Source organism: Meles meles, chromosome 5 (genome assembly GCF_922984935.1).
Source record: "Meles meles chromosome 5, mMelMel3.1 paternal haplotype, whole genome shotgun sequence".
Taxonomy (NCBI): Eukaryota; Metazoa; Chordata; class Mammalia; order Carnivora; family Mustelidae; genus Meles; species Meles meles.
Window position 1 is genome coordinate 64,631,116 of NC_060070.1, and position 13,939 is coordinate 64,645,054.

The 13,939-nt window shown below is 39.4% G+C and overlaps 1 protein-coding gene across 1 annotated transcript in view; it reads right to left on the reverse strand.

Annotated features, from left to right (window-relative positions):
* The window catches only part of ECT2L (epithelial cell transforming 2 like), a 64,434-nt gene that overhangs the window by 28,591 nt on the left and 21,904 nt on the right, over window positions 1-13,939 (reverse strand). The window contains exons 4-9 of the mRNA XM_046006062.1: window positions 13,163-13,415; window positions 12,100-12,268; window positions 11,220-11,358; window positions 9,142-9,310; window positions 5,385-5,513; window positions 390-482 (exon numbers count right to left, since the gene is read on the reverse strand). Of these exons, the coding sequence (XP_045862018.1) occupies window positions 390-482; window positions 5,385-5,513; window positions 9,142-9,310; window positions 11,220-11,358; window positions 12,100-12,268; window positions 13,163-13,415 (952 nt within the window). The remainder of the gene's footprint in view (window positions 1-389; window positions 483-5,384; window positions 5,514-9,141; window positions 9,311-11,219; window positions 11,359-12,099; window positions 12,269-13,162; window positions 13,416-13,939) is intronic.

A 13,939-nucleotide genomic window follows, 5' to 3' on the forward strand; every position in this document is an offset into this window, starting at 1 on the left:
TATGGTGAGTGCTGTGAAGTGTGCAAACCTGGCGATTCACAGACCTGTAACCCTGGGGATAAAAATACATTATATGTTTATAAAAAAATTAAAAATTAATAAAAAAATGCTTGTGTAATAAGAAGTTCAGAGGAATCCAGCAATTGTGGAGGTAGAACTACTTTCAAAGCTTTAATTAAAAGTCTGATGATTGTGCTGAAAAAAAAATGATGTTTTCAACAAGGTTTGTGTACATGATAGTTTGAAGCAAATATTTGTAATAAATAATCCCTTTCTAAGCACTTGATAGGACAGTGGGCAGTGGGAAATGACACAGTTTGGGTAGTGACAGCATTCCTTTTGAGAGGGAATGGAAGACAGTCACGTGGTCAGCCCCCACATACACTTACTGTGCTGGTAAGAGCCGGTTGCAATTCCAGTAGGGGCAGTAAAGAACGTGCCAGTTAGTTGAGACAGCTGGGAAAGAACTTCCAGTCCTGCCTCTGCAGAGTCAAAAACACTTTCATTGGTTTACTCACAGGTTTTCCCTTGGAACAGTTAAGTATTACTTAGGAACGCTAAGCTGGCCAAGCAAGACTGCTAGGATTTCTCATCTTCAATTCAAATCCCTAGGGAACAGTCCGTAAGCACTTTATAGCCCACCGCTAAGTGCTGAAGTCCAGACGCTTAATTAACGAGGACTAAACAACAGAGTGGAGAGACCGTGCAGGAACACTGACCTGGTGCATATTTTCAAAGTCGGGATACTCAGGGCAGAGACAGAGAAAAGTCTACGTGTATTTTCTAAAGTAGTCTGACTCAAAGGAGATGTCTCGTAAGAGGACAAATTTAAAACTGTTGAAACCATTCAATATGATGGTCAAACTTTAGTGTGGCATTAATTTCACCCCATCTTCAGCGACCCAGCATAAAGATTGGATTCATCATATAGAAGGAATTACTTTGATCTAAATTAATACACTGGGTTATATTTTTAAATTCTTTGTGGTCTAAGAATAAACAATTACTCCAAGTTGGTTGGACCAAGATGGCAGTGGCTGAAAGGTTGGGATGTCTCTTATGTATTGGGGTCTAATCTTCTAATTGGAATGGATCAAAGAAATCAAATAGAGTCCCTAGGTATACCTACATCTGTGTAGTCATTTGGTTTCAACAAAGATGCAAATCGAATGCACTGAGAAAAGGATAGTCTTTACGAAGAATGGTGCTAGAAAAATTAGATATCCATAAGTTAAAAAAAAAACACACGAAACTTCAACCCATACTTCTAAAACTCTATGAACAAACAAACAAGTCAATGGCTCAGAAATCTAAAAGTCGAAACTATAAATAGTTTAGAAGAAATTATTTCTAAAATAAAGAAAATCTTGTGAACTTCAGTCAGATAGTGTCCAGATACGACATTAAAAGTATAACCTAAAAAGAAAAAACTAAATTTGACTTCACAAAAATTAAGAACTTCATCTCTTCAAAAGGGACCGTTCAGAGAAGAAAAACACAAGTCACAGAGTGGGAGAAAATATTTGTAAACACCTTTTCTAGAATACGTAAGGAGTTCTCAGTAAGAAAACAACCTAATTTTAAAAATGAGCAGAAGATTCGGACAGACAACGCACAAAGGAAGACCAATGAATGGCAGCTAAGTGCATGAGAAGATGTTCAGCACCATCAGTCATGAGGCAAATGCAAATTCAAACCCCAATGAGATACTCCTGCACTCCCACGCGCACGGCTAACATTAAGAAGACTATATACCCGTGTGGGATACTATGCAACTAGAGTTCTCATACATTGCCTGTGGAAATGTAAAATTATACAACTACTCCAGAAAACAGTTCCGCTAGTGTTTAAAAAGTTAACACCTATCATATTGCCCTAGCCGTTCCACTCCCAGGTATTAATCCAAGAGAAATAAAAGCATATGTTCACACATAGTTTCATAGCTACTTTCTGTGTTAGGACCCGGGAACTGGAAAGAACTCAAACATCTATCAACAAGTGACTGAATAAACAAATTATGGTATATACGTACAATGCAATAATTCCCAGCCATAAAAAAAACAAGGAGCCATTGATACAAGCATCAAACAGAGGAATCTAAAATAATTCTTCTGAGTAAAAGAAACCTGACAAAAAAGAATGCAAGGTGTATGGTTCCATTTATAGAAAATTCTATAAAATACAAACGAATGCATCGTGAAAGCGAGGAGATCTTTCACAATGTGGTTAATTCAGGATGGGCATAGGGAGAAGCAGGAAGAAAAAACTGCAGACTGGCATGAGGAAAATCTGGGGGAGTGGTGACTATGTTCCTTATCTTGATTAGTTTATGGTTTCACATAAAATATTTTCACATGTCAAAATTTATCTAAATGCATACTTTAAATATGTACAATTTATCTACATTAATTTAGACTTTGATAAAGCTGCTTGAAATTTTTTAAAATTTTATTTATTTTATTATTTATTTTAGAGAGAGGCGGTGAGTGAGCAGGGGGAGGGGCAGAGGGAGAGGGGGAGAGAGAGAATCTGGAGTAGAGCCTCGCTAAGCAGCAGCAGCAGCAGCACCTGGGAACTTGTCCGAAATGAAAATTCTCAGCCCCCATGCCAGACGTGGTGAGTGAGAAGTGCTAGGATGAGATCCAGAGGTGTGTAGTTTCATAAGCCTTCTAGGTGACTCATAGATGTTACCACTTGAGAGCCCGGGGTACAGTCACTATGGAGGTGTATCTAGGTTGAGTGTCTACAGGTGAGGGAGAGTTTATGGTCTCTCTCTCTCTCTCTTTAGCACAGGAGCTGGCAGTACCGGTGTTCCTGGTTTGATAGGAATGACCGAAGAAAATGGAGGGTTGATGCTGTTGGCGAGAACTAAGCGTGGGAACGTGGTCACAAGAAGGTGAAAGGGGGTGGGATACAGAGCCCAAGTGGGTGCTGATTTGAGCAGAGCCGCTTCTTCCATCGGGACAGAAGGGAAGACAGCGAATGACGGTAAGAGGTGGCGTACGTGGTGGATTTGGTGGTGGGAGGGAAATTCGGGGGTTTTCCTCAGGGCAGTAAAAGGTGAGGTCAACAGCTGAGAGAGAGGTTCTCGACAGATGGACGAAGGAGGGGAGGGGATGATGTAGTCCTCTCGGAGAGTGGGAAAGAAATTTACCAAGGGAAGGTGGGGGGATTGCTTGTCAGTGCCGCAATCGCATTTGATATTTATGGCAGCGAAGTCAGGTTAGATGAGTAAGAAAAGCCACAGCACTGTTTTCAACCCAGCTGCTTCATGCAGGCAGGCGGAGAGCATGCACACGGTGGTGTTTAAGGAGCCCTGGAGTTCAGCCCGAGAAAGGGAGACAAAGAAGTTCAGATTCTTTGCAACAGAGTAATGATAATGACAACCACTGAATCCAGGTTTAACAAAGAAGGAGCAGAGGATGGAGGCACGGGGACAAGAGAGTGGAAAGTGGGAGTGTGTGCATTGGAGGTCTTGAGGCAAAGAGTGACACGGTAGGAGTATTTGGAACATGGATGTCCGGAGTATTTGGTGCATGTTTTGGAGGTGGTACTGAGAGAAAAATGTTGGAGATCAAGCTCTCGGAGGCCTTACAGCTACTGAGGATGATAAGTTCCCGAGTGATGCCTGAGGTGGCAGAAAAGAGATTTTTGGACTGAGAAGCTGAGATCTTTCATCTGAACCAGGGTCTTGATGGCTTGTCCAGGTGGAAATTGTGTTTGACGAGTTCAGGGGCTGATTTGGGGGCCAAAATGGTGGTGAGAAACTTGCTGTTTAGTGCCATCAACTTTCACTTGAGACAATTTTTAAGTCATCAATTCTATTTTCCCCCTTTTGCCCTAGTCTTGATCCCTTTCGATGCCTTATTTTCCCAAATCCTTTCTTTTTCTTCTACTCCAGTTAAAAAATTTCCTTTGCGGGGTGCCTGGCTGGCTCAGTTGGTAGAGCGTGCGACTCTTGATCTCAGGGTTCTAAGTTTGAGACCCTCGTTGGGTGTAGAGATTACTTAAAAAAATAAAATCTTTTTTAAAAAATTGCTTTGCTTTCCTTACGAAAGTAATACTAGTTCATTACAGAAAATAGGGACAAATAAGAGATAAAAGAAAAGGAAAAATAATAAAAGGAAAGAAAAGTCCCTTATCCAACTGTTGTTAATACATTTCCTATATATCATTCCAAACCCTTATCTATATCCTGCTGCCCTCCCCCACACACGCACAGATTTTAAACAAAGGAATCCCACCATCCAAATTCTGATTTCAAAATTAGGAAACCTGAAAAACACATCTGGAGATAGATGCTGTTAATAATTGTGTTATATTTCCTCTAGATTTTTCTATGAGTGTTTTCTTTAGTTAAGATTACATTAATTGTCCTAACTGTGTAAAAAATTTTTTATGATTTTGTAATTTGTTTTCTTTTAAACCCCTTCCCATCCTTTTATTTTTCCCTTTCCCCTGGTTGAAGCCTGCCAGAGGCATACTTGGCATGTACGAATAGTTCAGGGAAATGCGAGGATTAGAGCGAACTTTAAAACTCACAGTTCCCTGAGGAATGGGAATAAGAAACTGTTTGAGAAAATTTAATTTTATACTCCCTCTGCCTTGCTCTGCTTGGCATTAAAAAAAAAAAAAAAGCCCATGAATGCAGAGCTTTTATTGAACAGATGTCTAAAAAGTGAATTTGTCTTAATGTTTCTAGAGTTTCTCTTCAAGTACTGAAATCAACTTTGAGTTCTAGTGACTGATATTAGACAGATGAGCACTTAAAATTATATCAGACCTCTGGGATCAGCAACCAATCTCCTCTTTACCAAGCACTTGGCTGTTTTTAATATTCAAATATTATTTAAGTCTTTATTTTTATTGTATTTTTATAAGTGTATTTATTATAAGTATTTACATTATTTTGATACAAGGCTTGTAAGGTAAGGTGCTATTATACTAACTTTCATATGAGGAAACAGGTCCACAAACTTGTCTAAGGCCACACAGCTCAAGTGGCATGAGTGGGATTCAAGCCCAAGGTCCTTGGTCACCAAGTTCATGCTCACTCCTTCTAGGTTCAGAACACAGCAGGGAGGCTTTTCTCAGACCAGTTGATTATGGGTTCAGACATTTTCTCCTGTGTAGCGGAGGCTGGTTTTATTATATTTTCCAGATAATATCCCTTGCTGGCTCATGTCACTAGTAACCTTATTCTGCAGGGACAGTTTCCTCGGACCACTAACCCCAGCTCTTTCCCCCTTAAATACCTGAGGATATGAGGTGTAAGAGAAAAAGAAAAAAGAGTAAAATGTGACTGAATCATTTGAACTGAAGGCATTTCAAAAATTCACAAAATATCACGAGGGTAGGCATGACCACTACCTTTGAAAACTGACCTGATGCTCCAAGAGGTACAAAGAGGTCCACGTGACCCCCTTCTTCTTCAGGGGCCACATAGCTTCCTAGTTTCTCCCAGAAGTCTCTCACTTCAGGTCTCAATAAGTTTCCAATACCAATTTTATAACCTGAGGAAAAACTCAAAATGTCATATTAGTTTGTAACTTTATCATGAGCAGAAACTCTTAGCACTCTGGGAAAATGCAATCCTAATTCAGAAAGCTAGAGTCTGCTCGTGAGAGCCTGATCTGGAGCTTGCCCATGCTCTCGTGCTGCCCTATATTAGGGCCACAAAAGGACTCCTGCATGGCCCACACTCTCCTTCACGTTCTGGATTTACTGGACCCTGTGTGCTTAAATTTAGGACCTTGTCTCTCTGCCTTCACTGAGCAGCCGTGCGCATTAGCAGGCTCCCAGCAGCGTCAGGGTAGACGGCCAGTCACGACCTGCCATTTTTGCCACCAAGCTGCAAAGCAAAGATGTCAGCAAAAAAAAAATAAGTCATTCAGGACAGAAGACTCCCCAGCAGATAGTAAACATCACTAAAACTCTTACTTCCTGGGAATTCTGCATGATGACTCAGTGAATCTCTATGTGTCTAGACCCATTTCTAAAGGTGTCCTGGAGACTCTGAATTCTTAAATCCCAGGAACAAAGTGAAAACAAAGTCAGGCAAGAATCCCAACACTTCCCTTCTTTCCATCCAGACGTCTAGATACAGAATGGAAGGACCTCTTTAGGTGACTGGAGTAAGAGATTTCATTTTGTTATTGGTTTTAAGACAAAAGCTCCTGGGGAAACACCACAATTACTAAAAGGGAAACTTTAGTTTTCAGTTATTTTGTTATGTTACTCTTGATTTAAAAAAAAAAAAAAAAAACGAAACAGTGTGGGACGCCTGGGTGGCTCAGTCAGTTAAGCATTTGACTCTTGAATTCCGTTCAGGTCATGATCTCAGAGTGTGAGACTCAGCCCTGCATCTGCTCTGTAATGGGTGTGGAGCCTACTTAAGATTCTCTCCCTCTCCAGCTACTCTCTCTCTCTCTCTCTCTCTTTCTCTCTCTCATCCCCAACCCCCCTAAATAAATAAATAAATAATAAAACAAAAGGCAAATTTTGGAAATCTTTCTCATGTGCAGAAAAAAAAAGTCTGAGATGTTAAAAAACCTTAACGGGTCCTTCTACTCTATAAGACATAAACCTACTATACTACAGTATAAATTTGTAATCAATACCTCTCCTCTCCATCATTTAGAGAAAAGCTACCATGTAATTAATCATAAGTATAAACCCTACACAACAACTAGTTGCTGTGCTTTCCTTTTGGGTGAATATATAAAATTTGTTGTGGAATACACTTTGTTTCAGGCATAGGTAAACTAAACAAGAAAAGACAAAATAAGGTAACAAACAATAAATCAAAAGTAGTTTATTTTGTTAATAACATTTACTAAAACTATTCCAAGCATGCTGAATTCTAGCTGTAAGCAAGTCTTCTTGCTCAGCTATAGGCCGCAACAGTTAAAACCAGAAATAGACAAGACTGCTTAACTCATGCTTCAACGAAAACCCATTATGCATATTTCTTTTCGAACTTTCTGAGGCATTGATGAGATGTTTTGCATTGACTGGAGCATTCCAATCAGATGGAAAAGCCCTGATAGCAATGGAATGCTTAGAAGACCGCATACGCCCAGGTCCCTTTCCTTGCCTGCGACTGTGGGCTGAATACATACCTACCCCCACTCACGATCTCATGCTGCCTGCCTGCTCCCTGGCACGTACCCCGCTGAGCTTCTTTCTATAAAACTCCAGTGTCCATCTTGCAGGTGGAGAGTCAGTTATTAAGGGTTGAGCCTGCCACCTCCCCTTTCTTTTTTCCAAACCCTTGTCTCTTGCACTCAAGAGACAATGCACTTCGCTTGCCAGGAATTTATCCGAGTTTGTTCCACAACAGGGTTGACAAACCCAGCCAGGAGCTAAGCTTTCCATTTGTATAGCCCTCTTGGGATTCCCCCAGATGGAGCAGTTGGCCCCGGCAGAGCACCAGGCTTCCCCGCTTGTTTCCCCAGTTAGCAGCTGGGACAGATCACTGGATAACGTAGCCACAAGGACAGTATTTAATGGGTGATTCAGGTACCCACTGTGCCATTTTAGGGGGTCCCTGCCAGCTGGATCCCTGACCATCTTATTCCCTTTCTCCCCTCCTCTCACAAAGATGGAAGATTTCATGCTAGTAAACCTTAAAACCATCCTATCTTAGGTATAACAAGGAAAGATGTAAGTTATAGTATAAAGAAGAATAGAAGCTGAAAATTTAATTCTAAAACAGTCATCATCTCCTTCCCTCTGAGGAGGATAACCATTGGCATTTTTAAAAGATGATCCTTAAAGAGTTAATGGTATCAGCCAATCCTTTTCTTTGTGGGATAAGCCATTTGGAAGTATAATAAATGCTGTTCGTGTACACCAACTTATAGATCTTGGGTTTTGCTGCTATTAAAATTGCTACACTTTCATCAAACTTAAAGCTTTTGTGCATCAAAGAACATAATAAATAGAGTAAAAGGCAGCATCCGGAACCAGACAAAATATTTGCAAGCATCTGATAGGATGAATATCTAGACTATATAAAGTATGTCTAAACTCAATGGAGAATATCAAATAAATCCATCAGAAAATGGGCAAAGGACTTCAATAGATGTAGATAAAGAAGATATACAAATAGCCAATATGCATACAAGAAAATGCTCAACATCACTAATCAGTAGACAAGTACAAATCAAAGCCATAATGAATATCACCTTAAACCCATCAAGATAGCTACTGTCAGCTAAAAACAAACAAAAACACAGAATATAACAAATGTTGGTGAGGATGTGAAGAAATTGGAGCCCTTGTGTACTGCTGGTGGGAGTGGAAAATGGGATAGCCACATGGAAAATAGTATGGAGGTTCGTCAAAAAATTAAAAATAAAATTACCATGTAATTCTGCAATCCCATGTGTGGATATATATCCAAAGCAATTTAAAGTAGAATCTCAAAGAACTGTCTGCACACTCAGTGTTCATAATAATGCTATTCCCGATAGCCAAGAGGTGGAAGCAAGCTAAATGGTCATCAGCAAATGAAAGGACAAACAAAATGTGGTCTATACATACAATGGAATATTATTCAGCCTTAAAAAGTGAAGGAAATCCTGTCATAAGCTACAACATGGATGAAACTTGATGACATGATGTTAAGTAAAATAAGCCAGTCACAAAGTTAAATACTGTATGTTTCACTTATATAAGGTATGTAAAGTAGTCAAATCCATAGGAACAGAAAGTAGAATTGTAGTTCTTAGGGGTGGGAATAAGAGGGAAAAAGGAAGTTCTTTAATGGTGTGATGCTTAATTTTACATGTCAACTTGACTGGGCCATGGGGGTGCTCAGATATTTGGACAAACAGAATTTTGGATGTGTCTGTGAGAGTGTTTGGGAATAAGGTTAATGTTTGATTAGACAGACTAAGTAAAGCAGATTACTCTTCCCAGTATGGGTGGGTCTCACCCAATCCACTGAAGCCCTGAATAGAACAAAAGGGCCGACCCTCCCTTGAATAAGAGAGAACTCCTCCTGTATGACTGCTTTGAGCTGGGATATCAACTCTGTTAGCAAACTGAAACTTAAATAGTGTTCTGAAAGTCATATATGTAGACAAACACCACATTCGTGCAAAGTTGGTTGTTGTTTTCAATCTCCAGGCTTACCTTGGAGTAAATTGATTTCTCTGCTGTCTCCATCACTAAATATCCCCATACTCTGTACCTTCTGCCCATCCAGAGCTTTTTCTATGAGATAAAGCAGGCTCTCCAAGGTTAAGCCGCTATGTTCGTACACCACAAAAATGATACCTGCTTTAATGCTGTCCACCACCATCTAGAAAATGAAACCAAAGCCCATTATTTTAGAATATTTATTCATAAAATAAATTCAATGGGTATGTAATCTGCTGTGATTTTTAAACACTTTTTTTCCAGAAATTATAGAAAGAGGAAGATAAGCTTTATCATTTGTTGGTTTCTTTTTCAATGATTTTATTTCTTTTCTAATTATGAGAAGAAAATTAAGTACACTTGTAACTCCAGCACTCAGAGATAAATATTATTAACAAGTTAAATTATTTTCTTCCAGCCTTTTTATCTTTGTACATACCCAAAAAGAGACATAGATGCATCTCATAAAAAAATAATCAAATTGAGATCATATGATTTTGGAATGGACTTTTAAAATAGATTTAGTTTTCCTCTTAATAACGAATTTCTGAATTATCAGTATTGATTGATTAAATATTTGCCATTTAAATAAATATGAAAACCACTATGCTTTGAACTCAGCAACCAAATAAACTTTTCATTATGATAACGTTAATTCATTAGCAGGAGACAGTTTGGAAAGTCATTAAAGTCAATGATTTTTTTTTTCTCCCAAACCTCATGCAACTTCCTCAAGGTCACAGTTCAAATTGAGCAGAGGACGACCACGTGGTTATGTCCTGCTTTTTGCCTAAGCACCCAACACATTCATAATAAAAAAAGTAATCATGGCATAGACTTATGTAAAGAAGACAAATAGGAGAATAAACTTACTTTGTTTTTTTTTTGTTTTTTTTTTTTTAAAGATTTTATTTATTTATTTGACAGAGAGAGATCACAAGTAGGCAGAGAGGCAGGCAGAGAGAGAGGAGGAAGCAGTCTCCCTGCAGAGCAGAGAGCCCGATGCGGGGCTCGATCCCAGGACCCTGAGATCATGACCTGAGCCGAAGGCAGCGGCTTAATCCACTGAGCCACCCAGGCGCCCCTAAACTTACTTTGAACTAGATTTTTCACCCATACTCTGTCACTGGTTATCCTTTGTGCCCAGCTTGATGCCCATTATTAAACATTAGGAAACTATCTGGGGCCCACATGGAGATCAAAACTCTGATCTTGCTTTCATGTGGATCCACGGAGCTGGCTGGTTATAAATGATCTGAGTCAATTTCTAGATGCCCAGAAAGAATACTGATTTCGTATCTTGAAAGCAACCATTTTGTTACAAGGAGGAATTTTTTAAAAACTTTCTAAGTAGGCCAATGAATGGAACCTATGGAATGTCATCCCTTACGTATGTCCCTCTTTGTGTGTCATATATACATACGTATATGTGCATGTCATATATACACGCGTGTGTCGTATATCCATGGTGTCATATATGCATATACGCATACTCACATATCTATAAAGATACATGTTTCTATGTCTTCATTGTGCTTCCTTTATTTTCATTACTTACATTCAAATTAAAATATATAACTTCATTATAAAAAGAACATAATTTAATGGCACCTCCCTGAAGAGACCACAAAATAGGATTTCTGACATTTTTCTTTTGAGAAATGATGGTTATATGATAGTATTCAGTTCCTTGGGCATTGCAAAGAGGTTTTAAAATAATCCTTAATCACCTTGCTCTTTTTTGGGTTAAGTGCAACAAATTCAGTTCAATAAGAATTCACCAGATACTTAACCAAATGCAAGGTAGTTTTGGCCTTTAATGCTTTTTTTAAAGTAATTTTGATTTATGGTTATCTTTATTGCTTCTGATTTTTAAAAGTGCTCTGGGTCTGTAAATTTCCACTTAGACCATGTTCCTTTTTGAAGAGGAATCATTTTCATACATATGGAGGCCAAAAGATTGTTACACATCCTCTCATCTAGATGAAAAACAAAACAAAACAAAACAAAAAAAACCCCAAAAACCAAAAACCCGATTCAGAAAAGGGCAGGCCTCCTAACACACTCTGTACCTCGAATGCAGGAATCCGAGATGATATTAGTAAGAAGTGGGGCTGGGAAGCATATGAAGAGCTGCCATCATTTTTCTGAACTCCATGCCAAGGCTTCTTCAATGATGAAGGGTAGGACTGGCTTCCAGAAACATTGCTTCTGTAGGGAAAAGAAGGGAATAAGTGAAACGTAAATTTCCTATTAACTGGATTTTGATAACTGAGCACCAAAGTGTTGTCTGGGCTTCAGTTATACTGAACAAGACCCGTGGCCTTTCGGACCTCAGTCGTTCCCTGCAGTTTTGGGGGACAACAGAAAATGGGGCTCCTGGGTGGGGTGGGGCCAGAGCTGGCTTCTGGGCCTCTCTTCCTCCATTCATGGGATACTGGAAAGGTCTCCTGGAACTTATTTAGCTTTGTTGGGCACTGAAAATGAATGTAGTGACGTACTTAGGGGTTCAAAATGACATTTTAAAAGAACAGCTGAGAGATTTAAAAATTTCCTAGATCATCTGGTCCTCCCAGCTTTCTAAATAATGTCTCCATTCTCTTACCCTTACCCCCACATTCCCATTTGGATACACTTACGCCAGGAAAATCAATTCTGAAAACAAAAATGTTACTTTTGCTCAATAAATTGCACAGAAAATGTACTACATCACAGCCTCTTTGCAGGGCCAAGAATATTTGAAATATAAAATTTGAATGTTACAGATTTCCCCCGGAAAACATGTCAAAGACCACTGCTTTTGAAGATTAAAGAGTTATTTCTATTGCTATCTCATAAGATATGAGCCAGATAATTATACAAGCTCCCTGCGAGTTAGCTAAATTATTCTAGAATGAATTCTTGGTATCATGGGATGGTCTTGAGCCTTCAGGAGAAGGGAGGTTTGCTTACCGCTTGGGCAAAGCTTGTAAGGACGCCAAAATTAGCTGTTTCTCCAAAGCTTCATGTAATCCCACTCGAGCCCTCAGAGCCTGAGAGAGCTGTGGCTGGCATTTGGATTTTAACAATCTAGAGCAGCATGTTCCGCTCACCCAAGGGGGTCGAACTTTGAATAACTCCTCTGAAAAACAAACAGCAGTGGCCTCTGTGGTTTACCTCATGCTTCTCTCGGCCAAGTCTACATAGATAAAGGCATCAAAAGTAAAGCTGTACCAGGGCACTATTCCAAATGGCAATAATTATAGCCCTTTTTACAGACTCTATTTGGATTTCTTATCCTCTCGGCTCCAAGTTGTGGCTCCAAGTTACCAGTCATGTCAGGTCAAGAAATAAAGCTCAGAGAAGGAACACCTCTTTTCTTATGGAAACCAGTTAATCGATTTACAGGTTTCACATCCATTTCTGCCCTTCTTCTTGGCTTCAAGTAATCTCTCGTTTGTTATGATCTCACAGAGGGTGAGTCAGTGAAAAAAAGATGGCAGGACTCCAATCACTTTCGTTGTTCTGTTGTGCACTGTGCAAATCAGAAGGCTTCCCTGAGAAAGGCTCTTACCCTTCTTCCTTTCCTACTTTTCTTCTTTTAATGCCATTCTTCCTGCTTCCATTCCCATTTCACTTCTCCCCTCTGTTGCTAATCCCAGTTCTTTTCTCCTGCACTTATTTCCTTGTTTTTGCCTATGTTCCTTGTTCCCTCTCCTTGTTTTGTTTTGTGTTTTTTTTTTGTTGTTGTTGTTTTGTTTTGTTTTGTTTTTTTTCATCTCATAAACCTGATTGTAACCAGAGGAATATGGAGGCACCGATATTGGACTTTCTGTATTTCATCTGAAATCTTTTTTCTTACTTATTAACTTGAAATATACGGGGAGAGGGTAGGGAGGGGAAGAGCTTGCTTTAGGGAATGCCACCTACATGCTCTTCCAGAAAGATTTAGCTATCCTCCAGTGTGGGAATCTGTATGTAAATCCATTTGTTTCTACAACAGTTAGGTAAGGTATCATTTTAAAATGCTACTTACTCTTATGTAGTGCAATTTTCTCCCAAATTATTTTTCTTAAGCACTTTTCTCTTTGTCTCTCCAGCAGCTCCTCATCTTCTGTTTTGGGCTCATTCAGGGTCCCATAGACAGCAGAGGCTTCCCTAGGTATTAGCCAATCTAAGCTCGACACACACGCAATGTAATGACGCTTCCAAGCACCGTACTCATTATCCGTTGGCGTATAGGGCAGAAACCACCCAAACCTAACGCATTTGGGCATCCATAAGCAGTCCTACAGAAAAAGAAAGGAGCAATAAAAACTGCAAGAAATTTTTAAGGACCGTTTCCTCGTAATAATGTTTCCAGCTATGCAGATAATTTTTCTTTACATTGGGATTTCTGGTGCGGGTGACTTGTCATCTAAATTTGGCACAAACGAAAAAGAAGCATACCTTACTCCATACAAGAATAGTCTTTGATCACAATATATGTTATGTATGAATAAATGTATTAGTCATCTTTTGCACCTGGTCCCACAGCATTTGGTTAACCCTAGTAGTAAAAAACAGTCGTAAAAATTCAGTTTGTTTCAGACCAGACCTCCCACTGAGAACACCTTCGGTTGAACCATATGATATTGCCAATACACAACCAGCTTTGATAAATGGAAACAGCAAATTTCATATGGCTTAATTGAATTAAGCATCTAGACAAAATACCATAAAACAATTATTTGAAGGCCTGTAGAGCTACCAGTGCAATAAGGGCTCCTGAGAACATGACCCCAGAGAGAAGGGAAACCAGAGTTAAGCCTGA